The sequence below is a fragment of the Typha angustifolia genome, chromosome 10 (genome assembly GCF_048772165.1).
Source record: "Typha angustifolia cultivar Huaian chromosome 10, ASM4877216v1, whole genome shotgun sequence".
Classification (NCBI taxonomy): Eukaryota; Viridiplantae; Streptophyta; class Magnoliopsida; order Poales; family Typhaceae; genus Typha; species Typha angustifolia.
In genome coordinates this window covers 402,302-428,845 of record NC_133248.1, presented here as the reverse complement: position 1 = coordinate 428,845, position 26,544 = coordinate 402,302, and the positions used below count along the sequence as shown (strand labels likewise).

Genomic DNA, 26,544 nt, shown 5'->3' with positions numbered 1-26,544 from the left:
AGCTAAGATCTAAGTTTCAGAACCGTTACAAATCGGATTAGGCCGGTTCGTAACAGTTTTTTATCCAAACTAATGGTGTAAGAATAATCTAATTAAATTGATCAATAGACTTAGAAAGTTTAGGTATGATTATCCCCCACAAAAGGAAAGAGAAATTAATTTGCAGCAAACCAAAATATGGGCACTGATATCCAAACAAAAAGAAATAATAATAATAATAATAATAAAGAATATTAATCTGCATATAAAAACTTTTATCAAGAGAAAACAAAGAAAAAAAAAAAGGTGCATATAAAACAGAAGGAAGAGGTCCCACCTCCCTAGGGTTGGAAAAAGTTCAAAAATACTACCATGATTGATGCCTAGTTGTCTATGCACTTTTTTTTTCCTTCAAATCCAAGTTACCACTTGTACGAACTAAGCCCGTGAAACCTCTGCAAAATCCAATCTCACAATTTTACTTCTACTGCTAGTTGTATGTACTTCTAATCCACTTGGAAGAACATTATAGAGTTTACCAAATGGGTTTTAATTCAACCGTAGTCCTAATAAAAATAAATAATTATTTAATGTTTTTGTCTGTTCTCAAAATGCTAATTTGTTTAATATTTTATGTATATAAATTCTTTTAACTTAGTCTTTTAATAATTTTAAAAAAAAATTATGTTATAATAAAAATGCTAGTTTAATGTTATTGTTAAGGTAAATAAGTTTTAAGAGCAGTCCATTTCGATTAAATAATTTTAAAAAATGAGTCTAATTTGGTCAAAAGAACTCAACATTATAAAAGAAACTTAAAAGCTACATCATTTGATTAATGATTAGATTTTTTTTTAAATAGAGTTTTTGACCAATCTGCTGCTCTTCTCCAAATTTTAACATAAATTTTAAAATAACTCATCAACCTACTATGGAAGAGACATGATTGGAACAATGAGGGAAAAAACACAATCAAGATCTTCTCAATTGAGTACTTAAAATACAAACCAATGGAACGGAAATATGATTACACTTGTATTAAAAAGAGCATCACAATTTCTATCTCAACTCTGGAAATGGAAATATGCCGACATAAAGCATCATATAAATCCGCCGCATGTATTTGAATACTATGCTAGAAAGCAGAGATATAGAAATAAAGTTTTATTAGGTTTACGGCCTGCAGCCAAGAAAGAAAGACTATTGGAAAAAGGAAAACTGATGACAGAAAAAGATGATACTATAATATTCTTTAAACTGGAAATTAACTGAGGGCTGCATATATAAGGGAGAAAAATGACATAAACACCCTGATGGAAAGTTACAAGAAGCTGGCTGCTAGCAGAAAGAAGTAGCAGTGTTTGAATTGAAACAACAAATTTGTCGGTACTACATATATACACATCTGAGGCACAAAAAGCCACTGCAATCATCTCGTTACAAGCTTTGATATATTCACCAGAAATCTTCCCAACTTTTATTACCAAGAGTGCACAACAGGGAGAGGTACAAGCTGGCTGAGTTCTGGCAAGACTTCTCTTAGCAGGACCTAAGCAACAGATGGTGGCACCAGCTCCTGCCTGATTACATATAGACACTGTGAAGGAAGAAGATACCACGAAAGAAAAGGTCAGATTGTCCCATTCAGGCTGTTAAAAATAGAATTTGAAAGAATTTCCAACACTTGTATCCAAAATTGACATACTAGTGATACATCAATTGTTATTCCTCGGCGAGTAATTGTTATTTCTTAGCATGCTAATTGATTTTTTTAATAATCCTTCAGTATGACCACTATCATGAGGAAATCCAAGATAACCCAATTGAATTCAGATGAATAATTGCTTATAAGAGAACAATGACATCAAAAGGGTGTGCAAGAGTTAGTAACAAACTACATGCTTATTAAACTGAAAAGTACCAGTAATTGGGGGCCTCGTGGTACTAGGATCTGGATAGAAAGCGATGAAATCGCTGTACTTTTATATCTTTCACTTTCAAAGAATGCGCAAGGTCGTGTGCAGGTGCAATGCCATTACAAGTGTATCTCCTTTTCTTCTTCAGTCGGAACAAGAAATCTTCTGTATCAAGCACATAGGAAACCTACAAAATATTCATTTAAGAGGTTTTAGAAGCTTGTAAAAGTAATGACTAAGAGGAAGAAAAAAAAAATGTAAACACAGTCAGCAAATACCTTTGAGGAACTGCATGATATCTTGCATTCAAGACCATTAACAACTTGAATCCCATCCATGGACTTGCAAGTGGCAGAGTACTCATCGTCACTCCCATATTTTCGCTTATTCCTGCAAAAAGTATTCAGTCACACACAAAACTCCTCATATATAAGATGATTTAGCACTTGAAAGTACCTTCCCAGGAAGACACTGTATATTCCCTTCCTATCTGATGCACTTGACAAAAATTCACTATATAGATAAGATGAAAAATTTGGATCAATTGACACTGCAGTTACTTCAGGCTTTTCATGTCCATATTCCATGAGCTGGATAGATAACCTAGTTGGATTTGACCGCTGCAAAAAACATAATTAAGAAATTTCAGAATATCAACAGTTTACATATTTCATCATTTTTTAGTATTTTCTTTTATTCAACAGATTTAACTTGCAGTCCTCTGTTATCAATCACTTTTTACTTTATATGAACTGTTCCTTTCGAACTGCCAGACAACAGTATATTCAGATTGGATGATTGTAGAATGGGCACGCCAACAAACAGGTCTTAGTGCTAAAAGCTGCAGCTCATAAAATTTGGTGTTCACTGAAACTAGAAGCATGAAAATGAATGAGAACCTACACATTCAAATCGATATATGTTCTCATCATGGAGAAGGACACGGGCATTTTCATGATAAACTAGGTCAACCAATCTGCCAGGTCGCCTTGACTTTTCATATAAATAGAGCTGTAGAAGCTTATTATCCATCTCATCTGATGCTATTGCTTGAAGCTGGAGAAAGAAGTGCAGATGAAAAATCAATAACAATTTTAACCAAAAGTAGCAACTTTTTTTGAATCCTGGTTGAGAGTTTAATGATAAAGACTCTACCTGCTTGACAACCTTGTATATCAACTTGTCTAATGTAAAAAGTAAATATGACTGAGTCCCAATGCTAGCACGGCAGTCATCCTCAAACTTGGTATTGTCGGCAGAACCATCAAGTAAGTTATACAATGCACTCATAAATCTGCAAGTAGAAGTATTTGTCATACTTATATGCTCTGTAGCCCATTTAGAAAAAGAGAAATAAAGTTTTCAAGATTATATTACTTTGCATATAGGTGAGAGGGGCTTGTCTCTTTGGAAGTTCTCCATTTCTTTTCAGCAGCTGATGAATTTGTCTTTGCTGAGAGTATCCTCTCATACAATGTCTGCAATAGTTGGTGGATTCATGAAAATTGATGCATTTATAAACTGGGTTACATGATCGTGTAAGAAATAAGAACATACTGACCTGATGCAGTCTGAATAAGACATAGAAGGAATCATTTCCATAAAAGATCCGTGAACATTTATCTTCTTTTTCATGTAATGCTGCAGGTACATGCTTCACAAGAGGTTTGACTGTATGCAGAAACCGTTCTGAAAAAGGCAATGAAGTTATTTCTCCATCAGCATCATGTGCATCAGCCATTCCTTCAGCCTCACCCTCACTTTCAGCCTTGGCATCCTGATCGTCATGATCTTCCTCTTCCTCATGATCTTCGCGAGAACATTCCTCCCCATCACCCGACTCACTGGCTGAAACATCCTCACCAGCCTCAGATGCATTTTCACTGTCCTCAGTCGACCTTTGAGCACTTTCCTCTCCTTCATCATCTGCATCTGCATCATTCTCTCCAGCTGCTTCACCACAGCAGGCCTCTGCTTCCCCAGGTCTAGGGAGAAACTGTCTGCCAGTGGAACTGTCTTTTGGTTTAGGTGCCACCTCAATGCTACCATCTTCAAAAGTCACAAAATTATCCTCTTCAAAGTCTCCATTAGGTGATAATTCACCCTCTTCCCTTTCAACCTTTGAATTGTTGTGGGACGTGGAACCTTCATTCAACCGCTGAACCTTGTTGCTTTCATTATTGCAGCCACCATTTGCAGATAAGGTTGACCTTGCATTGTTCCCTCCCTATTAAGAATGAGCATATCAGGAATGACATGGCAGCAAATTCATAAGAAAATCAACATCAAGTATATGCATTGACTTTAAATATAAGGAAATTTATCATATGTAAATACTTAAATATGTTCACTGACACAAATTAATATTCATAAATAAGGAAGCTTTTCAACAAAATATCTGGACTGGAGAAAATCAGAAATTTTATGAAGTCAAAACAGCCTTGACAAGTATGTGAATGCCTGTTTATCATAAGAACAGTTGTAATTACTTCAGTCATTGCAGACAACCAACAAGTCAGGGATTAAGAATGGTTCAGAAGAGGCACCATAATTCACAAATCAGTCATAGATAATTATGTTACTTCCTTACTTGTAGCAATGCAGCAATACGGAAAGAACCAAAAATGTTATCATAAAGGAACATTAATATATCCATCCACATCTTCAACTTCTGTTACTTCTGTCAAGCACCAGTAGTAGCCATTGAGGCTGCACTACTCTCTTTTGAGCCTGTATGTCATAATAATTTAATCATCTAAATGAAAACCTAACCACTTGAGATTATCTTTTTTACATTTAAGTTATTCAAAAACCAATTGTCAGTCATAAAATTGCATTATACAAATTTCTTATGAACTTATGATTTACACTATTTAACTGTAATAATAATTTGTCAATTAATAGGAGCAAAACTTTGTCATAGTATCAAAATATTCTCAGCTGAAAGTTTCACTCAGTTGAACCAATCAGACTCCCTACCAAAAAGAATCTTACTTCAAATCATGTAAATAACATCAGTATCTGTACATCTTTTATATTACATTCCGATGCATCTATTGTAATAGGTTCTGCATTCATACCCATCAACTTGTAAAAATGCTTCCATCAACCTCAGAAAAATCATCAACGCACAGTTTTTGGATGAATGGAAGAGAAGAAAAATAAAAGATCAGGTTGTCATATTAAAAAAAATAATTCCCCTAAGACTAGATCTACTATATCGGTGAAAAAAATCACAATATAGATCATGAAATTTGCCAGACAGGACGGGCAGTTGAAGGAAAAAGGTCAACTATCAAGCTCAATGAGGAAGGAGAAAAAATCCTCAACTGTAAACCCAAGAAAACCTGGGAACTACAAAAATAAGCAAATACTACTCTAGAGTCAAAAGAAATGCCTAGCAAATGTGAAAGAGCAGTCACCTAAAACATGTTCTTACCTCTACAGAAGGTAAACATTCATTAGCCACTCTAGGTTCAGCCGTCTCACCTCCAGCATGACCATTTTTAGGTGGAGCCCCAAAACCTTACAGAAAGCATAAACAACAGTCAGCACTAAGAACTTGCAAGGAGAATCACAAAAAGTAACTAACAACAAAGAGAAAGGAAAATAAATTTGATACAGATGTAAAAATTAACTTTAGCTTAACAAAGGAAAGGATAACTTTCCCCAACCTGATGTTATTTCCAGATTATTTCTATTATGGCTTTGCTCAGCTCTACCAGCAGGAGAGACATTATCAGTTAATTGTTGAGTAGAAGTAGATTGTGCAACTATTCCAGACATTTCCTCAGTTGTAGGAGCGGTAGCCTGCACTCTTGCTTGAAGTGCAGAGTTGCCAAGAGTATCACCTCTACGGGCAGCTCTATCAGCATCATGGAAACCATTCTCAGCAACCGTTGTTTCACCATTTACCAACCTACCCCTTGATGGTAGTGCTTGTTCTGGTGGAATGTTTTCATCACCATTACTTTGCTTAGTTGTAACAGCACCATCAGCACCTGGGCTTCCATTGTTTTCCCCTACACTTGCTACACCAACTTTTGCAGCACGACTTTTAGGTTTCACTACATCTTCTGTATCTTCTACACCATGAGGTCGAGGGTGCACACCCAACATTGGCTCCAAAAATGTTGCCCACACCCTCATGACTTTATCCAACTGGTCTGAAGAAGTACAAACTTCTCCACATGAGTATTTAATGATTTGATACAAATCTTCATGAATTTCAGGATCTACAAAGTCAAATTCCATGTTTGGTACTATAGGCCGCCGATTTCCAGCAGCAATTGCAAGAAGCACATCATCCTCTTTCCGCTTCTTCTCATTAATTTCTTTGATCTCAGCCAACAAAGCTGTACAAAAGGTGTATAATACTATTAAAAATTGCAATACTAAAACTGCAGAAAAAGTATAATCGTATGAAAAATCATAGTACCTATATATTGTCATACAACTCTAAAAGTATTTCTCTAAGATACATACTTCTAAAATATCTTTAAAAAAATATACATGTACCTTTTGTGCTCAGGCTCTTTGTATCTTGTTGCTTGAAATAGAAACTACGATGATCAAGTGATTTGTGATAGTTCTTGGCGTATATTTCAGCCCAAACTTTGTTAAAATCTGAACGGCACCGTGACCATTCCTCCTGCTTTTGCTTCAGCCTAGTCAATATGACAGGTAATGCAAGACTAGCATTCTTGCGGAGGACATCCATAACATCCAGGCCATGGTCACCATATAGTCGTTCAATGCACCTCAAATTCAAGGCTACCAAACAAATAGGAAACAGAGTTATATCAACATATCGTTATTCAAGCTACAAATGATAGGTCAAACCACCAAAGAAGCTTGTGGAATCTTTCTATCCACGATTAACTATTTATTGATGCATACTTACAAGTGAAGTGATCTTCAACTCGAATTGGACTTTCTGGTTTAACTGAGTTGTCCTGCATCTTTTCTATCAATTCCTCCACACGCTTTGTAGTCACATTTACAGATTCCAATAACATATCCAGCTCAAACCTAAAAACACCTCAATATTATTAGTCGCAATTGCAGAAGGTATAGAAAAGCAGCTATACTCATGGCATATTTAAAAACTGCTCTTCATGTCATTGTTTTCTGACATTCGTCTAGCAAGTACCATATTACAAAACTACTAGGGTCTCAACTCTCAAACCAATGACTATATAAGAAAGCCGTATCTTCGTATATCCATATAAAAACTAACTGGTTCTATTTCAATCCTGGAGCCTGCTAATTGCTAATGTAACAGAGATACAAACAGATTAGGATAAACTAAGTAATGTTAATATTGTAAAAAAGAAAAGACATAAAAAGGTGAGATTCCCCACGAAACGAAGTAATTCCTTCACAGATAAGGTAACCACTTGTAATTTGAGAATTTGTTTAAGATTTCTCAGCCCTCTGCTTTATAAGACAGTCAGCATCAAAGTCCCTTCCAACATGGGACAGCTAAAGTACAACTAAAGATACAGAGTTTTTTCCATTCGTGGTCAACCTATCATCAACCCTCTGCAGAATTGATGCTAAATTCCTGATCAAAGCACATTCAAACAAGAGGACTTCTAACAGAGCTACATGTTAATGGCAGATGAATTATAAAAATCCTATTCAATACAATTGAATGGAGTGAATCAGCACCTGTCATCTTCACATCGAAATAAGCTTTCTTCATATTGGTTTTTCCGCATGTGTTTGAAAGAATAATCTTCGCTTCCAGATGTCACGGATACCCAGACATCATTCAGTACAGACACTCCCAGTTCAGTCCTATGGCTTGCAGGAGGCATTGGATACTAACAGCCGATAGAACAAAGATAAGCATGAGAAATTAAAATGATAACTTTTCCTAGTATATAATGAAAGAGATTGAATCAAACTTACAGTTTTTGGTAAAAGACGGTAACTAGGTGTACACCGCTGACAGTTTGAGAGATCAAGCTCTGAAATTGGCTTGCATAAATTATATTTTTCATTTCTGGATAACAGAGGAGCTTTGTGAGAGGTCCCCTCCTTTGAATTGAATGGAGCACCTTTATCGACTCTTTCCCGTTCTTTATCTCTCTCTCTTTCATGTTCTCTCTCCCTCTCATCCCTTTCATGTTCCCTGTCTCTCTCTCTATCCTCCAGCTTAACTGGCCTAGCTATATGTCCTTCATTAAACAAGGGTTCGGTTAGCATGAGAAGAAATCCACACTAACTTATCTAAGGTTGCACAAATTTTTCTTTTTAAAAAAACTCCACAATAATTGAATATAACTGCAAGTTTAGGAAAATGAAAAGAAATAACGAGATAGTACATACTTTTATTGAATACTCCTGCAAGGAATCCATCTGCAGAAACCAACTCACTTAGAAATGACCAAAAATTAAACTTCTACAGGACATATAATGAATCAACAAAGGAAGATAATTTAAAATCCATTTCACCATTTGCGTCTAATGTATTGACCTACCTATGTTCTCACAGTGGGCTAAAAATTCATTAAAACCATCCATAAGATCTTGATATTTCTCCAGAATATCGCTTACCTGAAAAGAAAATTGAAATATTTACCTCAAGAAAAATGAAAAAAGATAAATAGAGTACCAGACAGATTTGTAACTTGAAAAAAAAAATAACTGAATAGTGTGAAGACAATTTTAATAGCATATAAGTTCTGATAATGCATGCAAAGATATATTTCAGAATTAAAGAATGCCACCAACTCTAATAGCAGTTGCACTTGTCAAACCCAGTTAAGGCTGAATGTACCATGTGAACAACATATGAATTATTAAGTAGATAGCAAATAATCATGTCAGGTACTATAGCTCATTTCATATGAACAGTACCAGTCTACATCTTTCCTTTTCTTTACATTTCTTGGAGATGAAGTACAGGCAATTGATTGTCATAAGGGATCTAATTAGTGTTGGTGACTTGGTTTGTCCTTTGTTCTCTTGAATTTTGCTTCCTTTTTGGTGTTTTCCTTCTTAATCTCGTCCTTTTCTTCTTTACTCTATCCATAATGTTGAAATTCCCTTTGTACTTAGATGCAACACATATAAGATCAATCTATGTCTCCATCTGATGGAGTTTCCAAATACCTAGCTTAGATATGAATTCACAAATAATTTACTAGAACACCATTACCTATACTACAAAATGTTTATTTCAGTTCAATCACATATATGTGCAAGACAATCAATTGTCCAAAATTGTGAAAAAAGTTCATATAGATTTTTTTTTCCAAATAGTTAAATGAATAAAACGAAGGGAAGGAATGAAGCTTCATATTTTAGTTAAGCTGAAATAGTTTATGATTAACTTCCAATGTGGGAAGTCTTGTAAGAAACTTACCAGATTCTTTAGTTCAGTTCTTGTAATTATTTCCTGACTGTATATGTGAAGGCATTTCAAGAACTCCTGGTATGTGTCAGGGTGCAATTTCTCCTTCACCTTTTCACAGAAGTTAAACTCTTGAGTGTATACACCTGCCATTAATGATTCAAGAAATCTAAGTATCAAAACCAGGTATCTGATGCACCTCACAATGTTGGCAACAAACGGAACCAAAAGAGATTTAAGCATGTTGAAACTTAAATGTCATATCACACTTGAACATACACACCATAAAAGAAGCGGAAGAAGCATACATGATTCCAAATGCCTGCACTGCCCCTGATCTCACTTTCTTACATGACTGAACATGTTTAATCAACAAATATTTTCCTACTTTAAAGTTTAAACTATCATAACTATGTCCTCAAATACCACGGCATGTCTATCTAGACATCAAAATCACAATACATGAAAGGTATCTTAAGTAAATGAAGTCTCAACCCTACCTTCTAGAACTAAGGTCCTTACCAACTAGCATTAATCCAGAAAATATTATGTTGGTTATTCAGCAGTTCCAAAACAACCTCAAGCAAAGTGCCTAAAAGCACTAAGAAAGCAGAATCCATTCAGACTAAATGGATGAAACACTGAGAGTCATGATTATAATACCAAGATAACATGCATCTAAGCAAACAACATAAATCTAGTAAAATTTTCACGACTTTCACCTAAAGAAGCATCACATGTTATTCAACAAAAACAAAGGTGAGAATGATTCAAAAGATGTGATTTTTCACTGGAACATGTAGGAGATAAGAATATCAAAATATGCAGGGATACCCTACCTAGAGTTAAGTAGATAAAGGTTATTGAGAACTGATGTTCTCTTTGAAAATGTGATATCAATGTCAATTCAGGAACCTTGCAAAATTCTTTTACTAATGCTACAAGCTGGAATACCAAGAAACTATCAGGAAGAAAACAGAAAACAAAGCATCAAGAAAATGATTCAGAAAACTTAGAAGAAAATGGAAGAACTCAATCCAATGAAAAGCAGGTAGATAGTTGCAAAGCTGAATTATTAGGCATACAAACTGCAAGCAAAGCTAAGTAATATAAACTAAAATCGATACATCATTTAAGTATCACATGATAACATAGCAAAGGGCTTACTCTTCAAGGCGTTCTTATCATCAAATGATGAAGCTGAGATGCTATACATTCCACAATTTTCGGCACCTTCCCTACCTTGGTGCATCTGTTCAGCAACAGAATCCTCAACCCTCCTGGAAGGAGGTTTACGTCTCCGCTGTGCACTGTCTAAGTCTTTGCTGTCATGCTCTAAGTCCTTCTCATCTCGCTCACGGTCTCTCCTATCCCTGTCCTCCTTCTTATCCTTTTCCTTCTCAACACGTCTTCTCTGCCGATCATGCTCCGGATCAGGGCGATCAACACTAAGGTCTCGATCAGCATGTGGATTATAAGCTCTGTCCCTCTAAAAGCGCAATAACAGATTAATAAGTCTCCTCACGGAACACAGGACAACATCTAGATAAGGGATTCATTTAAATGCATCAAAATTCCTATAGCATATGAAGAATAAATAATAATGATGAAGGAAACACACCAACAAGAAGAGTTATGGATGATACATAAAAATGTTATCTTCCCTCCACTTAATTAAGAGATAATGCTGAGTCTACGGAATCAATCTATGGGAGGTGAAGAACATAGATATACAGTTCGTTTACTAGCTTTTAATATGAATAACCGTTCTCAAATGAACTTACATAACAATTATAGCCATAAATCCACAGAATGTTCCAGGTATACCTTATCACCATAATTATGCCTCATGCCAGTCATCACAGAGCTCCTCTCATCCCGACGCAGAAGACCTCTACCAGACGAAGGGTGTTGTGGAGCTGTTGTTGCAGAGGCATCAGGCAGAAAGTGTGTGAATTCCTCAAGCAAATCATGATGATTCTGAAAGAGTGTTGCAACCTACAAAAGGAAAGCATTAACATTTTCCAAAAGATGTGAATTGAACTCTCTAAAATAATAGCTGAAAGCCAAAAATACCTCCTGATAAACATCCTGGATGGACTTATTCTCCTTCCTATACATGTTAAGAATATCTAAGAATGACTTGTACACATACTCATCATTCTGAAAACGATTCTGTTGGGCCAAAAGAATCCTATTAGTAAATTCATCAATAAATTAGAAAATGACAAACACCTTTTTTTATGGATTATGCTTTTACCTTTATCTTGTTTACAAAATTAATGGCCTCCTCAAATTCAACTGGCTTCTTCTCCTCCGGAAGTTTAATCTCGTATCCCTTCGGCAAGAAGGTGTTAAAACCAAGGATCAGATCCCGATGCCCTTTAAATAGTTCCTTTACCCTCATGATAACCCCGTTTGTGTCGATCCTGTCAAAGGCATACCACAAAAAATAATACTAACAATGACCACCAATCCAAAAAACTAAGAATCAACAAGAAAACAGTATACTACAACAACCTCTGGCTCTTGAAGTCCTTCATGACTTCAAGAAATTCATCATATTTTTCCCTTTTGTCCTGAAATATATCCTTCACGGCCTTCAAATAAGCTAGGGCATCGTTAGTCGTCAGCTTCGGAGCACTAGCGGTAGCCGGAGAAAGAGCCATGTGGGGTTGCCCGGACCTTCACAAAACAACCAGAAATCCACTAAATCACATCAGATCGAGAGCATGTAATATAATCTCCACAGAACACCACCAAATCGATTCAAAATATAATCTTTCTTCCAAACCAAAAATTCTGCGGAAAAAACCGGTAATCCTCGCAAAGTTTCATTTCTAAATGAACAATTAAAAAAAATAAACCTTTTTCTCTATGATCAGCGAAACCGATCACAAATTAGGGACCAGAAATCGTATGTGCGCTGCAAAATTACATCTTTCACCAAACCACTTCTAAGGACGACCAAAAAGCCTAATCTTCCCATAAAACCAAACAAATACGCCGAAAAAATTTGCGTTCTCCCGAACTCCGTCACTGCCTTCACCGTCGAATAACGTCACAAACACAGAAACAAACATGAGCCAAACAAACGGTAAGAAGAAAGCAAAGGACTCACGGATCCGCTCGAGACAGATTAGGCCTCTTTAATTGAGAACCCATGAACGCCTCCTCCTCCTCCCTTTCCCTTCTCATCGACCCATCAGAGCAATCGGAGAACCCAAGGCTGCCAAACCATCACCCGTTTCTTCCTCTCGATCTCCTCCTCTTTCCCTCCTCCGATTCAGACGCAACGGCTACTACGCGGATCTAGGAACCCCGAATTCGGCCGGATCGAGAACAAGATCGCTTCCACGACAAGCAAACACCACAACGAGCAGCTAGAGAGAGAGAGAGAGAGAGAGAGAGACAAGAGAGAACGAGAGAAAGAAGAAGAAGATGACGATAGAAGAAGGAAAGAGAGAGAAGGGAATCGCCTCCCCTTCGGCTATGGAGAAAGAGAGAAGAGGGAGCGAGGGAGAGAGGAAAGGCTTTTTAATTAAAAAGAGAGAGAAAGAGATGAGAGAAGAATTAGAAGAGGAGGAGGACGGGTGAGTGTTCACTTACTAATACCGGAGGAGTTGATAAAAACCGCCTCGGCTGCTGGGTACGCTAATATCCGCCGTCCGATCGGTCAATGGGAGGACATATGATGATCATACCTACAAACCACCGTTCGATTTGATTTAAACGGTACAGATTTTGTTTAATATTTGGAAGCTTAACTTCACCTCATTTTGCTTGCTTCGTCCGTAATTACACTAGACTAGACCTCTCTCTAATGGTTTCATGGTTATATTAGGGTTAAAGATTCTTAATTTTTTTTGTCTTTAATTCATTATCATTTATATGTATAAATATTATTTCAGCCAATTATAGTTGCCCTCTTGTATTTCAAATTTAGTTAATTAGCCCCTTAATGGACGCATCAAATTGTGCAAATGACTAAACTACCCCTATTATTAATACTAGTGTAGTGGAGCTAAAATTTTATCATAGAAAAGTTGCTAAATGACATAATTATTCCTCTCATTATTAAATTATAAAGTATAGGAGAAATTATATTTATGAAATATATATATGTGGATATATACCCTAATAATTATTAGGAATAAATTCACTTCACCCCTAGTTTCATTTTATGTTATTTACTTGTTCACTTCAGCCCTAGTTTTGACCTAATCAGGCTCAATCAGCCTAGAGTAATTAGTTTGGCCTAGATCACCCGAGCCCTTAGACTCGGGCTTGATCCAACGGGGGTTCACCTCCTGCGCAAAACGAAAGGAGAGAAAAAAAGAGAGAGACGATATAATGAATAGCAATCATAGTTATACCATCAGCTAGAAGGGTTCCAAACAATGGTCATTCAATCCTTCAAATTCACATACCTCAGAAGTCGCCGTTGAATCACTAATGGCAGAAAGGGGATAGGAAATTAGGGGTGGAAGGTGTAGGGGTGGAGGGGGGAGAAGTGGGTGGGGGATGAGCGGAGGTGGAAGTCCAACCTAGGGCACAGCGAAGTGATAGTGGTGGCATATGTAGAGCAACTATTATTTTTTCTAACTAAAATGCACACTTATTTTTGACTAAATTAGAAATCGAATTTAAAAATACCTATTACCGCTCAAATTTTAAATTCTAAAGATATGATATATATATCAAGCAGATATATGTTCTTAGTATATATTTGTCATCTAAATCGTTTAGTATTATTTTACATGCATTGAAATGTTTATACAATTCCCTACAAATTTGTTTTTAATGAGTGTTTTCAAATTTGATCTGATTTGATCAATATGATGAAAAATAAATTAAAATTAAATATAATCATAAAAAAAGTAAAATGACACAATTAAAACTATCAAGAGATGAAATGAATTTAAACTAAATCACAAGAAAATAAAAATATAATTTGACCTAAACTATATTATATATTTGGGGTAATTATAAATCTCTTTGCAATGATTAAATGGTTAACTTATAAATGAGGGTAATTATATTATATATTAAATGACTACAAGTTAGTGTATCATATTACTTAAATGCATTTAGATGTCCCGTGATTTATCCTAACATTTTTTTTATAAATATTATAAGGTAACACGTAAAAAAGTTTCTCCAAGGTGAAAAATATTTGCTTAAAATTGGTACCTCATAATATTTATTTCCAAGGGTGTTGGATTGGTTATCTCATGGTCACACATAATTTTATGTTTGGTATGAAATTATAGATGAGATTAGAAGTCCGAACTAAATATCGTATATCCAAGTGGAGGAATAAGAGTATTATTACTACATTGCCCTTGTGTAAGAAATAATAAATTTAGATATATAAATAATAAAATCAACAATCTTAATTACTCAATTTTTTTAATTAGTATTTTATATTTATTTAAAGCATTGCTATATTAAATAAATTATTTTTTTTGATTTTAATTCTGATTATTTTGAATTGAACGTGATTAATTTTTATAATTAATTAATATAATTTAACTATATTTAATAATGTAATTTAAGTTTGAGATCATTGATAATAGTTTACATAGTAATTAATGTTGCCATTTTTTTATTAAGGATAATAATGTAATTTTATTTAGTTATTTTATATATAGTCTTATATAAATCAAACAGTAGATGAAAATTATAATATGAGATTAGTAATCCCAAAGATATGTTATTCCTTGAAATAAGCCTAGGATGACTTATTCCTCTTATTTAATCCTACACTTAAGTTTGACTTTGTCAACCATGTCACTGTTCTCTTCTACCCTTTTTTTTGGTTGGCTAGATCAAGTAGCACAATCTTTAGTAAGCAAAGTTGTTTCTGACTTCATTTTCCTTTACTCAAAGAAACTTTCTTGATTCCTTCATCCTTCTTGATTCCTTCTAAATGCTTGAGAAAGTTTTTGTTTTACAAAGATTGTGCTACTTTCTCAAGCATTTAGAAGGAATCAAGAAGGATGAAAGTGTCCAAGTTAACAGTGAACTAGTTAATATTGTAAATTAAAAGAAGGATGGAATTTTAAAACTGATTGTTGTGAACAAAACATTTTATCAGCATAGAACTTCTCACAATGAAAAATAGGCATAAAAAATCTCTTTTTTTATATTTATTAAAGACAGATACACAAAGGATCCTAACATGATACATTTATTGCGAGACACAGATGGATTAATTGAAAAGTGTTTCTTTGGTTCTCTTGTTTCTCACTTTTCTTTCCTGTTCTCCTCATTTACTTCTTCCTTACCAGAAAGTCAGGAAGCTGGTGCTGAAAAATGAGACCACAACCGGTCCTGTTACATAGATCTGCCATATGTTTCAGATCAAAACTTTATATTCACTTTGAGAAAAGGTGGATCAATCCCGCGAACAAGTAATCATGATCCTGAAATTTCAAGAGTGCTGCAATCTACAAAATCAGAGAATTCAGACTTTCCAATGAAAAATGTGGATTCTAGGATAGACTTCCCAAACATATCGTGTCAGAAATGTCGAGGATAGTCTTTTCCCTTCTCACAGACACGAAAGAATTTTGTCAAATGTCCTGGAGATATTTTCCTCACATGAGAAATGATCCTGTACAAAAAGGAGAATTCTTAATAATAAAACCTTTAAACCTAAGGGAACAAAAGCAAGAATGATCAAATGCCAATACCCTCATCAATTTCACAAAATTCTTGGCCTCCTCAATCATTTCATCAGTGTAGTTAGCCTTGTACTCTTTCGGCTAAAAGATGTCATAACCAATGGAGCATAAAACCAGTAATCAGATTGCAATGATCTCTAAATAGTTCCTTCATCCTCAAGAGGACCTCAATGACTTTTATCCTGTTACCAATATATCACAACAAAGGATATTAGTAAGAACCATCAGTCCAAAGGGTCTATAAGAATAACAGTAACAGGGACACGAACTCCAACGCCTACGGCCGGCAATGGCAGCGCCATTGGAGGTTCCGGTACCTTCACAAAAACAACCAGAAATTAATTACCACAGAAGCTCGAGACCAACATGATATATTATCCAGACGAGAGGAGAAATTAATCCAAAAAAGAGCCATTCTTCCAAACGTTAATCCCGAAAATGGAAAACTATAAGAACCACTTAGAAAATTAACCAAGTTTTCTATCACCAGATAGAAAAAAGATCGAATTGTTTCCCTCATGAGCATTGCAAGGTTAAATCTTTCGCAAAGTCCACGCCTATTTCCCTCAATCCTCTAGTAAAGCCGAAGAAATGTGCCAGAAAAGTTTACGTTTTCCATAAGTTCCATCCCAATCTTCGGCGTCAAATAGAGCAAGGAAAACATCAACAGACCAAAACGAAAGAAACAAGGAACGAAAGCAAGACCTCCACCGATTCGGAGAACCGAAATCCTCTTCCTCCCTAATTTGAGTAATTGAGGACAGGATCTCTTTCTCGGCAACCGAACACAATGGTGAGCGAGAGAGAGAGAGAGAGAGAGAGAGACGAGAGCCAAGGAGAGTTCTGAACTTCTAATTGGGAAGAGATTTTCTCATTTTGCACCCGGGATTGTGTGTTTATATCCTTTTGCTTTCCCTTTTTTCAATTCGGTCCCGTAACTTCTATTAAATAACAGAAAACATCTTTAGTGGCGTAATTTGGGTGTAAGCTTGTGATTCTAGAGAAGGTTAGGATAATTCTTAGTTGTTATATTGATTGTGTAACTCCTGATGATCACTTTAAAATTTTATTTTCATAATTTGAACTTCTTATTTTGAACCACAATGAATGAAACATTCTGAATCAATTAGAGTGATGCACAACTCATTCAATTAACAATTCTTTTGGGCCTACCACAAGTCTAACCTTTAAAATCACCAATAACTTGCTCAAACATTTATTAGAAGGCTTTACACATAAAGATGAAAGTTTGAAAAAGAAGTTAAACAGCAAGCAAGCAAGCAAGCTTATAGTACAAATTGACAGAAGAGAGTATGGAATTTTACAACTGAAAGGATTCCAATCAAAAATAGGCACCAGAACTTCTTTCTTTGATAAGTTCATTGGTGTTGAAAATTGAAAACAGAGAACTGAAACTCACTAAATCTTTTTTATCTAAACCTTGAGGGCAGAAAGCATTTGAATTCCTCGATCAAGTCCCGATGATCTTGGAGGAGTTCTGAAATCTACAAACACACAAAGAGGATTCAGATTTTTTCGACGACAGAAAAATATCTTTCAAGTCCTGAACTAGTAGTAGCTGAAAGCCAAGAATACCATGTTGAAAGTTTCATCGATGTTCTTTTCCCCTCTTCTATGCATGCTAAGAATATCGCAGAACGATATGTAGACATCCTCATCATGCCGGAAACGATCCTGTGGGGGGTGGGGTGGGGGGAGAGAAAGAAAGGTTGCTCATAATTTATCTTATTAACAAGAATGATCAAATGGCAGTACCTTTATCTTTACGACTAATCTCATAGCCATGAATTGATCTGACACCGTAATGGTCGTTTCCGGCAAAAAGTTGTTGAAGCCATGGATCAGATCATCAAGGCCTGTAAATAGTCGTTTCACCCTCACGTGAACCACGTAGTTGTTGATCCTCTTGTTCTTGAAGTCCGTCATGATTTCGAGGAATTCATAGTATTTCTCTTTTTCATCTGCAAATGCCTTCCGCACAGCCGTCAGAAATGCTGTGGCGTCGCGCAGCGTCACCTTCTTCGAAGCACCGCCGCCGGCCGACGACTGAGCTTCACGGGAGGCTGCCATGGCCTTCACAAACACAAACAAGAAAATATAGACGAAGTTGTTACCATGCTGGAAACCTTTAAATGCCAATACCTTCATGCTTCCCCAAAATTTCCTGGCTTCCTCACGATCAGCAGCTTCCTGTTCCTTTGCGTTTCTAATCTGATACTCTTTGGGCAGAAAGATGTTAAATTCGAGAATCAGATAGTCGTGACCTCGAAGTATTTCCTTCACTCCCTCGACGACCTCACTGAACCCGATACTGTAACCGAGATACCGCAATAAAGCGTGTTACCAAGTAGCTATCGATCCGGAAACCTAAAGGATCTAACCAGAATAACAGTACCAGGGCCAGAGACCTCAGCTTCCAGGAGTTCTTCAAGATTTCCATGAATTTGACGAATTTTTCTTTTTCGTCTTTAAATGCTTCCTTCACAGTCTTCAGAAAAGCTAGGGCATCGTCCTTTGTCGGCCTCTTCTTCGAGGCCGATCGCAGCCGCGGCGCCATTGGAGGTTTGCTCGGACCTTCGCAAAAGCCACCAGAAAAAAAAAAAGATCACGTATTTCCCTCATGAGCATCGCAAGATTGAATCTTTCGCCAAACCGACTTCTATTTCCCTCAATCCTCAAATAAAATCGAAGAAATGTGCAGAAAATTTCTCGAAATATGAACTAACCCAACACAAACAAACAAGAAAAGAAAGCAAAGAACTGGCCTGGGAGCCAATGGGCACAACCTCCTCCGATTCGAAGAATCTCGAATTCGAGCAAACTGAGGACTAGATCGCTTCCTCGGCAATCGAACACGACGATGGGAGACGAGAGAGAGAGAGAGAGAGAGAGAGAGAGAGAGAGAGAGACAGAGGGACAGACGAGAGAAATGAGAGCGAGGGAAGATGGAAGGCTTATAATTGAAAAGAGATTTTCTCATTTCACACCCTCCATTATGTGTTAATATCATTTTTCTGTCATAATTTTCAATTCGATCCCACCTTTTTGACAAATCACAGAGAACACCTTAACGACTTTAATTATGAAGCTAATTATTTGTTTAGTGGCATGATTTGGGTGTAAGCATGTGATAATTACTAGAGAGGTTTAGGATTGTGCTCAATTGTCAGTGCGATAATTACACCTAAACCACCTGAGCTATTATCTATCTTCACATAAACTCCCTCAGTTATATAAAACCTCTCAAATGACTATTCCATTAATTGTGAATGACTAATTTCTGACACTTCTTGGGTCAGAGGCAAAATAGTTGAGTATAAAATTATCATTTAATATTTTCCATCTAAGTTGTTAACAAATTACTCTTATTCCAAATCACCTCCTGATGATCATCTTAGAATTGCTTTGGTAATTTGAACACTTTTTCTGGACCTACAAGTTTAACCATTAATAAATGTTCTAGTAATGAGAATTTATGAATCAATTAGGACCAAATAGAGGGTGTGTTACTAGGTCAACTTTTTCAATCTTCTCTTAAACATTTGATCAAGTAAAAAAAAAAAAAAAAAAAAACTTCAGAATGAAAAGTCTTTTCCAGATTCAAATCTCAATGTCCAACTACCTTCCAATGTCCACTACCTTTCGAAGTTGAGGATAAGGAGCATGAATGGAACTCAAAATATTGTCATCTATTGTTGAAATTTGTGGCAACAAATGCATTCTGCTGAATATAACATCTGAACAAGATTGATAACCACTGACATATCTTGAATGATGAGCTTCAGAGAGATATATATATACAAATTACAATTTATTTAAGCAGTAACTGTTCTAACTTTTGTCAATAGTTAACAAAAGTTTGTTGAATGAGACAAGCTAATGGCTTCTCAAGCACTAGGATTAAGCTTAGGAGAATTAGGGGTAAAAGGAAAAGAAACATCCAGAGAGTATTTTGATTGGATACAACTTTTGGAGGAGCAAGAGGTCTGAACCGTTTTATTTCTTCTCGTAAGTCGTCGTGATTCTGGAAGAGCAGTAGTAACTACAAAAGAAGGAAGGCCAAAGAACACGATCACAACTAAGTAAGAATTTTCCAAAAGGGGCATAAATTAATACATGATAACACTTGTACCTCTTGGTACATTTCAAGTGACACGAGTTCCTTCCTGCTAAGAATATCAAAGAGTGACAAGTACAACATGTAATCACGAGCCTGCGAAAGAGAGGAACTAATCATGGCACCACAAGTTATAGTAGTCATGTTATTGCATCATTAAGAAAATATGAAGTAATATCAATCATATTCAACTAATTCTTGATGTCAGGAGCAATGACGTTTCTGCTCTCTTATCACAAAGTTCTCTTTTTGATAATTGATGTTAAGTGTTACTTTTATAGCATGAGCTTGCACCTAACTATATTACAACTAATACGTACTAAGAGACATTAATTTGACAAAATATAGCATTACTCAAAATTCAATGTCATACTACATACACAAACTATTGTGAAGAGTAGAGAAAGATGCTTATGTGGTTGTAACTGGCTCTTCTAAAGATGCAACCTTTCCATAGACTAATAAGGTGGTGATCTCCATGCATCATATAAAAGTCAATGCTAATGGAGGCTTGTCACCACAAACTTTCAATTGCCAGTGCTGCCCTAAGTTGTGAAACTGCCCAGGCAGCATAACACACAACATTTAAAGGCCTATATGCTCACAGATTAGGGGTTGCCTAAATGTAAAATTATCAAAAAAGAAATGTTCTAAATTTCAAATATTTGTTAGAACTTTCATTATTGCAAGCTGTTACCAATAGAGAAAATGATTGTTTGTTGGGAGAGGCTAAACATTTTGTCAACTCAAAGCTAACCTGGGATCATAGGAACAGGCTCAGGACTCGGGAGTATCCGTTGAAATCTGCAGCTTCTCCCACAATTTGAAGAAACAAGGACAGAGAAACAGGTGTCACGATAATTCAAATACGAAAGGGACAATGGACTATTCTTAGTTTCTTGAAATGCTAGCATGAGGTTACTCCACTATTCATTTTAGATGGAAGATGGTTTCATTCTTGTTTGAAGACGGGTGCAGGGAAAGCATATCTAAGCAAGTAATGAATCCTTACGAAAGAGGACTTATATCTGTTATGGATGTGGGGGTATGAGAGTTGCTTAGCCTGTAGTATGAGTTTGACTGCACAAAGCATCTAAAAAGATTTTCTTTATTATGACTGGACAAGGAATGTGAAATAAGCACAATGAATGGAATAAAACCATAAAAAGTAAAGTAAATTATTCAAAAGTAAAGGCTGGAAACTTCATTACCAGGAGACAAAAGGAACAACTAAATGAATTAATTATGATTCCACAGTAATGGGGATATTTCCAGTCAGGGAAGTTAGGATATAGATACAATATTACAGTATTTTCTACCTTAATTTAATATATTCAAATGGTTCTGCAAATCATATAAGAGAAGTCAACTGAGTATTTAACTTCAGCCACAGTAATAAATTTCTAGAGTTCAATTAAGTGCATTGCCAGAAAAAAATAAAGTAGCCACCTGATTGTTGCTATCTAAAATTTGGCTCTGCTACAAAATGAAGTAGCATATTGTAAGTGAGACTAGGTTGTCAAATGTGTAAACTATTAGTGAGCAACTTGTATTTCATCCTGTATTTGGTTTAGAGAACAAATTGCAGTTGATTAATATCTGAAATTCAGAATTGTCCATCTGATGGATCTTTATGTGGTATGTCACACAAGCATCATATAAAGGTACATTATCTGAGTAGCATTAAATCATATTTTTAGTCAACATATGCAAATAACACAGTTGATCATAAAGAACCATCGAAGAATATATTCCTCGAATCTCATTAATGAATCAAAGAACAAATCTTCGCGATCGTGTCAAGTGCCTCACGTTCAACTTCAAATTGACTTTAGCAGTTTAGCTATATTTGAACTCTGAAAATGTCTTCGCTTGCTCACCTCAGGCTGATTGATGTTAGAATTTACTAATAGAGACCTCACGAATAACAATGGGCAACATTAATTATATAAAAAAGAGTTTAGGAAAACATATATGTTGCAGACACTGAGAAAATGTGCTGTCTGTCTCATAGAGTTCACTGTAAGAATTCCATTTCTAGCTACAGTAAGTTGAATTCGTCTTATTGCATATGATCCTTGAGGCATATAAGACCAGCCAACAATTCATCACAGAGAAACCATCATAACAGAACAACACAGTTAATAATTACCTCCTCAATTCTGCATTACCCATAAAATAAGCACAATTCTCTTATGAGAAAAGAGATTATCTAAAACCACTTCTCACCTTCACTTTCTTCACAAAGATGAGAGACTCCTCAAAGGTAACAGGCCTCCATTTAGCTAGCAAGGCACTGAAATCCAACATCAGACTTGAATGCCCTCTAAACATGAACTTTTCCCTCGCCATAACCTTCACAATCTCATCACAAACAACGTAACAACGCCATGTTATCCACGATATAACAATAGAATTAGAAGGCCAGAATGAGAATCAGATAAATTACAGCTGCAATCAGCAGTACCACAACACTAAGAATCAAATAATCCATTGGAATTTTAGAAAAAAAAAAAGAAACTTCAAATAAAGAACCCATCAACAAAAACATCAGAAAGGAATGGGAAAAGAAGTGATTGCAGATTCTAGTCTGAAACCAATCAATAGCTACGGAATAACCCAATTGGAGATCAACAAAGAAGACGCGTAAAATCCAAAAAAGAACAGCTTTGCTTACCAACCAAATGATTGAGCGACGAAAAGAAGGAAAGGTAGCAGCTTTGGAGGCTCGGGAAGGAGAAACCAAAGAGGGACAAGAAAAGGGAAAAGAAGAAGCCAAAGAGGCGTTGGAGACTTGGGAGCAAAGGGAGCTTATTCTCACCGGCACTTTCGTGACCGCCCGAGTAGTTCTCGTCACCGGAGTGAGATTACCGACAGGGATTAGGTTGATAGGATTATAACCGACCCGGATCCGTTATCACTCTGATCCGACCCATTTTGACTGGATGGCAAGCCATAAAGTGGACTTCTTGCAAATTAATTGCAATAATTTGACTCAATTACATAAAAACTACATATATTTTCAACTTAAATTTAACTCATGTGGTCCGAGTAGTTATTTTTTCCATTATTTTAGATCAACTTAAATGTCTAAGTTGAAGGTTCGTAGTTAGAGATAATAAGTCTTTTAACGCATTCAAAATATACCGATTAAAACTTGGATGACAAAAATAAGCTAGATATATATAATTTAAAATTTTATAGATATTAGTTTAGATAAATTAAATATTTTATATATATTTTTTAGGACCTTATCTCTGATGAAGATCTTCAAATTTGATATTTAGATCTGTCATATATGATACGGACTTCCGATATTATAATTATGACTTAAAATTTTTAAAATATTCTTTTAGCATTGCTATTATAGTTCTGATAGAATATTTATAAAATACTTATAGCATATAGTTCTTAACTAAGGTTAACAAATGCATATCAATAACTAACATAACTTTCTTTTATAAAATTTATTGTGTAAAATAATTATTACTATCTTTTTTCCTCTAATAAAAAAGAAGATTTTTTGCTTGTACTATAATATCATGTACCATTAGACAGTTCTTGAATGATTTTGAAAAATGCATATAATGGCAAAATTGTCTTTCTATAATGATTAGTTAGATTTAATTAGATTTTGCAGGAAGAATATAGTGACAATTATGATATTTAAAAATTCTTTGGTGGCAAGTATGTAAAAATCTCTATATTATTTATTCATAAAGTTTTTAGATTTAGACCAGAGTAAGTCATCAAAGTCCTGGATAAGAATAGTTCTTGATTCCTTGTTTGCTATGCTTGTTTGGTTGCCAGATAAGATGGGTATAGTTAGTGCTTGGAATAAGTCACTTGTTTTTGACAAGGAAAGAGAGGAGAAAAAGTTAGGAATTATGATATGATTTGAGATTATATCAAGATTCTAAGCACTTAGCCCAATTAGGTTAACTATTTTCAAGGATACCTTTTCTTTCTAAAAAATTTGCATGTAAAAGAGACCCAACATTAATAAATCATTTGGTTGGAAGAGCAAAAAGATTGAACTTGTTATTTAAAAATAACCAGTAGGACTATTGAATCATTAGGATTAATTATAATAAACAGTTCTAATAAATTAATGAATATTAAACCATGCTTCATGTTTTATAGTTTTTTTTTTCGGAAAGCCTTTACGTTACGTAAATATTTTATAAAATATAAGGTATCTTATTTGTGGCAAATAATTATTGTAGATGGAATTGTTTGGTGATTTCATGGCTTGGTCGATTGAGATTGATTAGTGTAGTTGGCTTGGAGAAATAGTTCAGTAGCGCCGATGGCTTTGAACAATGTTTCCATAACGTTTAGTTCAAAGTAATAGTTCGATGACGCACATGATTTGAAACCCAAATTAGGTGACTTCATATATTAATTAAAACTTATAAAGTTAGCTCTTTGTCCAGCCCATATTTAACCCTTGATAATAAAAAAAAATGCTTCATAAATCATAGTAGTAATTTAAAATTTTCACTTTTCTTTTTTATGGTTTATGTTTGAGACCAAAAAAGTGGTAAAAATATTAAGAAAATTTCATATGCCATTAGCTCCAAAGTCCAACATATACATAGAATACTCCTTCTACCTAGCATCATTAGGAAGAAGCCCTAATTCTTGGAGTGGAATGTCTCTCAAGTAGAGAATGTTTTTATTTTATTTGTCACTTTAGATTGATGTTCTTCATATAATGTGCAAGCTGTTCCTCAAAAGAGTCAGAAGAAGAGTCAGCAGTGATCTCATGGCCATCAGGCACAAAGATGTTGAAGCCAAAGAGCAAATCTGGATGGCCACAAAATAATGTCTCTACCTTCAAGACTACTTCATGAGTATCAATCCTACTATGTGAAAAAAAAGGAGTTAATATTAGATGAATAATAAAAGATAGAAGTGTTTAAAAAAGAAAGAAAAAAAATGGCAGTAATAAATAAGAAAAGAGAGTAAAAACCTAACCTTTTGCTTGCAAAGTCCTTCATGATGTCAAGGAATTCCTGATACTTAGCTAGTTGGCCTTGAAATGTTTCTCTCACTATCCCCAGAAACTCCAGTGCATCGTCTGTAGATATTTTTCCGCTGTTACATCCATAAGTGAAAGAATTTAGAAGATATACATCCATTAAATGAGTTCCAAAAGAGTAGAAATAACAATTCTCAGTCTCAAAAAGAAAAAGAAAAAAACCTTCCTTTTGATATACATATGTTTTAATGTAATATATGGTCTTTATTTTGCATATATTTTCTTATATACTCCAAACTCCAAATTCCATATTTATATGTATACTTTTTAAAACTCTTATATTTCTAGTACCCTTGGAGTTAACTAATAATTAAAATTTGAAATTTTTAGAAACTATTCTTATTCTAATTTTCATAAATTATTTTTAGTTAAGGATATTTTTGTCTTATTTCTATTCAATTATTGGGATTTAATTTGAAAAGTATTCATATGGGTATCTATGTACAATTGTACCTACAAGCAACAAACAAGCAAGGGGTTTTTGAAAGGTATACAAACAAAACACACACACATATTATATATATATATCTATATACACATGCGCGCACGTAATATATGCATATACATATATATGTGTGTACGTGTTGCATTAGAAGTATTACTGTCAACTTGCTTGATCTCAGAGAAAGAGAGATGTTTACTTGTTTCCTGCCATGCATATATATATATGTATATATATATACGTATATGTATATATATGTATATGTACGTATATGTATATATATGTATATGTACGTACGTTATATACATAATATATGCACACATACTGTTGCATTAGAAGTATTATGGTCAACTTGCTTGATCAGAGAGAGAGAGAGAGAGAGAGAGAGAGAGAGAGAGAGAGAGAGAGAGAGAGAGAGAGAGAGAGAGAGAGAGAGAGAGAGAGATGTTTACTTGTTTCCTGGCATGATAGGGGGGTAAGCCATGGCTTCCTGGGTAGGTTGATGAAGCAAAGGCGGCAGGCTTCTGATGAGAATGGAATGGAGAAGGATGGATCGCAGACAAAAATATATATGCAGAAGAGAAGGTGCTTCTGTCGTCTGCCTCCCTCCTCTAGTCGTTTATATAGGAATAGGACTTAGGGAGAGGGAAGAGTCCTTCAACGTTTTATAGCAAAGATTTTCTAGAATTCCTCTCCATATCTTCCACGTATCATACTTACTTTCCAGCAGAGAATGATTCAAATCTTAGATAGTTTTCCCCCTCTTGTGTGCCTATTCTTTTGCCATATCTACTACAACAAACTTAAAATATATTAAATTAAAATAAAAATAGAAACACAAGTTTATCAGAGAATAACTCCAATAAGTTCCTACCCTCAAAGAAAGATTTGCTATGCTCTCCAACATTTGAGATACCCTATATTTGGGTTATTTTACTTTAGTGTAAGTTTTGATTCACTATATATAATTTGA

The 26,544-nt window shown here is 35.2% G+C and overlaps 3 protein-coding genes and 2 long non-coding RNA genes across 6 annotated transcripts; all 5 read right to left on the bottom strand.

The window, feature by feature from the left end:
- Positions 1-1,217: 1,217 nt before the first annotated feature.
- On the bottom strand, positions 1,218-12,815 carry LOC140769193 (paired amphipathic helix protein Sin3-like 4). Its single transcript, XM_073109813.1, has 23 exons — positions 12,380-12,815; positions 11,779-11,943; positions 11,519-11,687; positions 11,335-11,433; positions 11,086-11,256; positions 10,426-10,747; positions 9,271-9,404; positions 8,384-8,459; positions 8,232-8,261; positions 7,812-8,080; positions 7,569-7,723; positions 6,799-6,926; positions 6,414-6,668; positions 5,570-6,250; positions 5,335-5,420; positions 3,457-4,122; positions 3,273-3,373; positions 3,051-3,189; positions 2,799-2,951; positions 2,352-2,515; positions 2,174-2,285; positions 1,901-2,082; positions 1,218-1,576 (listed from the first exon to the last, which is right to left on the bottom strand). The coding sequence occupies exons 1-22, from the start codon at positions 12,454-12,456 to the stop codon at positions 1,924-1,926; spliced, it is 4,311 nt and encodes a 1,436-aa protein (XP_072965914.1). The 5' UTR covers positions 12,457-12,815; the 3' UTR covers positions 1,218-1,576; positions 1,901-1,923.
- Positions 12,816-15,404: 2,589 nt separating this feature from the next.
- Positions 15,405-16,788, bottom strand: LOC140769195 (uncharacterized). The gene is made up of 4 exons (XR_012105870.1): positions 16,653-16,788; positions 16,217-16,264; positions 15,957-16,129; positions 15,405-15,877 (listed from the first exon to the last, which is right to left on the bottom strand). It is a non-coding gene; the product is annotated as an uncharacterized lncRNA (long non-coding RNA).
- Positions 16,789-17,174: 386 nt separating this feature from the next.
- On the bottom strand, positions 17,175-19,183 carry LOC140769194 (paired amphipathic helix protein Sin3-like 1). Its single transcript, XM_073109814.1, has 5 exons — positions 18,377-19,183; positions 18,111-18,279; positions 17,724-18,041; positions 17,544-17,642; positions 17,175-17,452 (listed from the first exon to the last, which is right to left on the bottom strand). Exons 1-5 carry the CDS (start codon positions 18,523-18,525, stop codon positions 17,378-17,380), a joined length of 810 nt encoding a protein of 269 aa, XP_072965915.1. The 5' UTR covers positions 18,526-19,183; the 3' UTR covers positions 17,175-17,377.
- A 769-nt stretch (positions 19,184-19,952) lies between these two features.
- LOC140768559 (uncharacterized) lies at positions 19,953-22,774 on the bottom strand. The gene is made up of 5 exons (XR_012105775.1): positions 22,763-22,774; positions 22,315-22,440; positions 20,843-20,889; positions 20,101-20,181; positions 19,953-20,010 (listed from the first exon to the last, which is right to left on the bottom strand). It is a non-coding gene; the product is annotated as an uncharacterized lncRNA (long non-coding RNA).
- Positions 22,775-24,668: 1,894 nt separating this feature from the next.
- On the bottom strand, positions 24,669-26,197 carry LOC140769183 (paired amphipathic helix protein Sin3-like 1). 2 transcript variants are annotated; one of them, XM_073109794.1, is made up of 3 exons: positions 26,024-26,197; positions 25,066-25,185; positions 24,669-24,953 (listed from the first exon to the last, which is right to left on the bottom strand). In XM_073109794.1, exons 1-3 carry the CDS (start codon positions 26,053-26,055, stop codon positions 24,776-24,778), a joined length of 330 nt encoding a protein of 109 aa, XP_072965895.1. In that variant the 5' UTR covers positions 26,056-26,197; the 3' UTR covers positions 24,669-24,775. The 2 variants fall into 2 exon arrangements, with proteins under 2 accessions (XP_072965895.1, XP_072965896.1); XM_073109795.1 differs by having other exon boundaries at positions 24,669-24,950; positions 26,024-26,196.
- Positions 26,198-26,544: the final 347 nt, after the last annotated feature.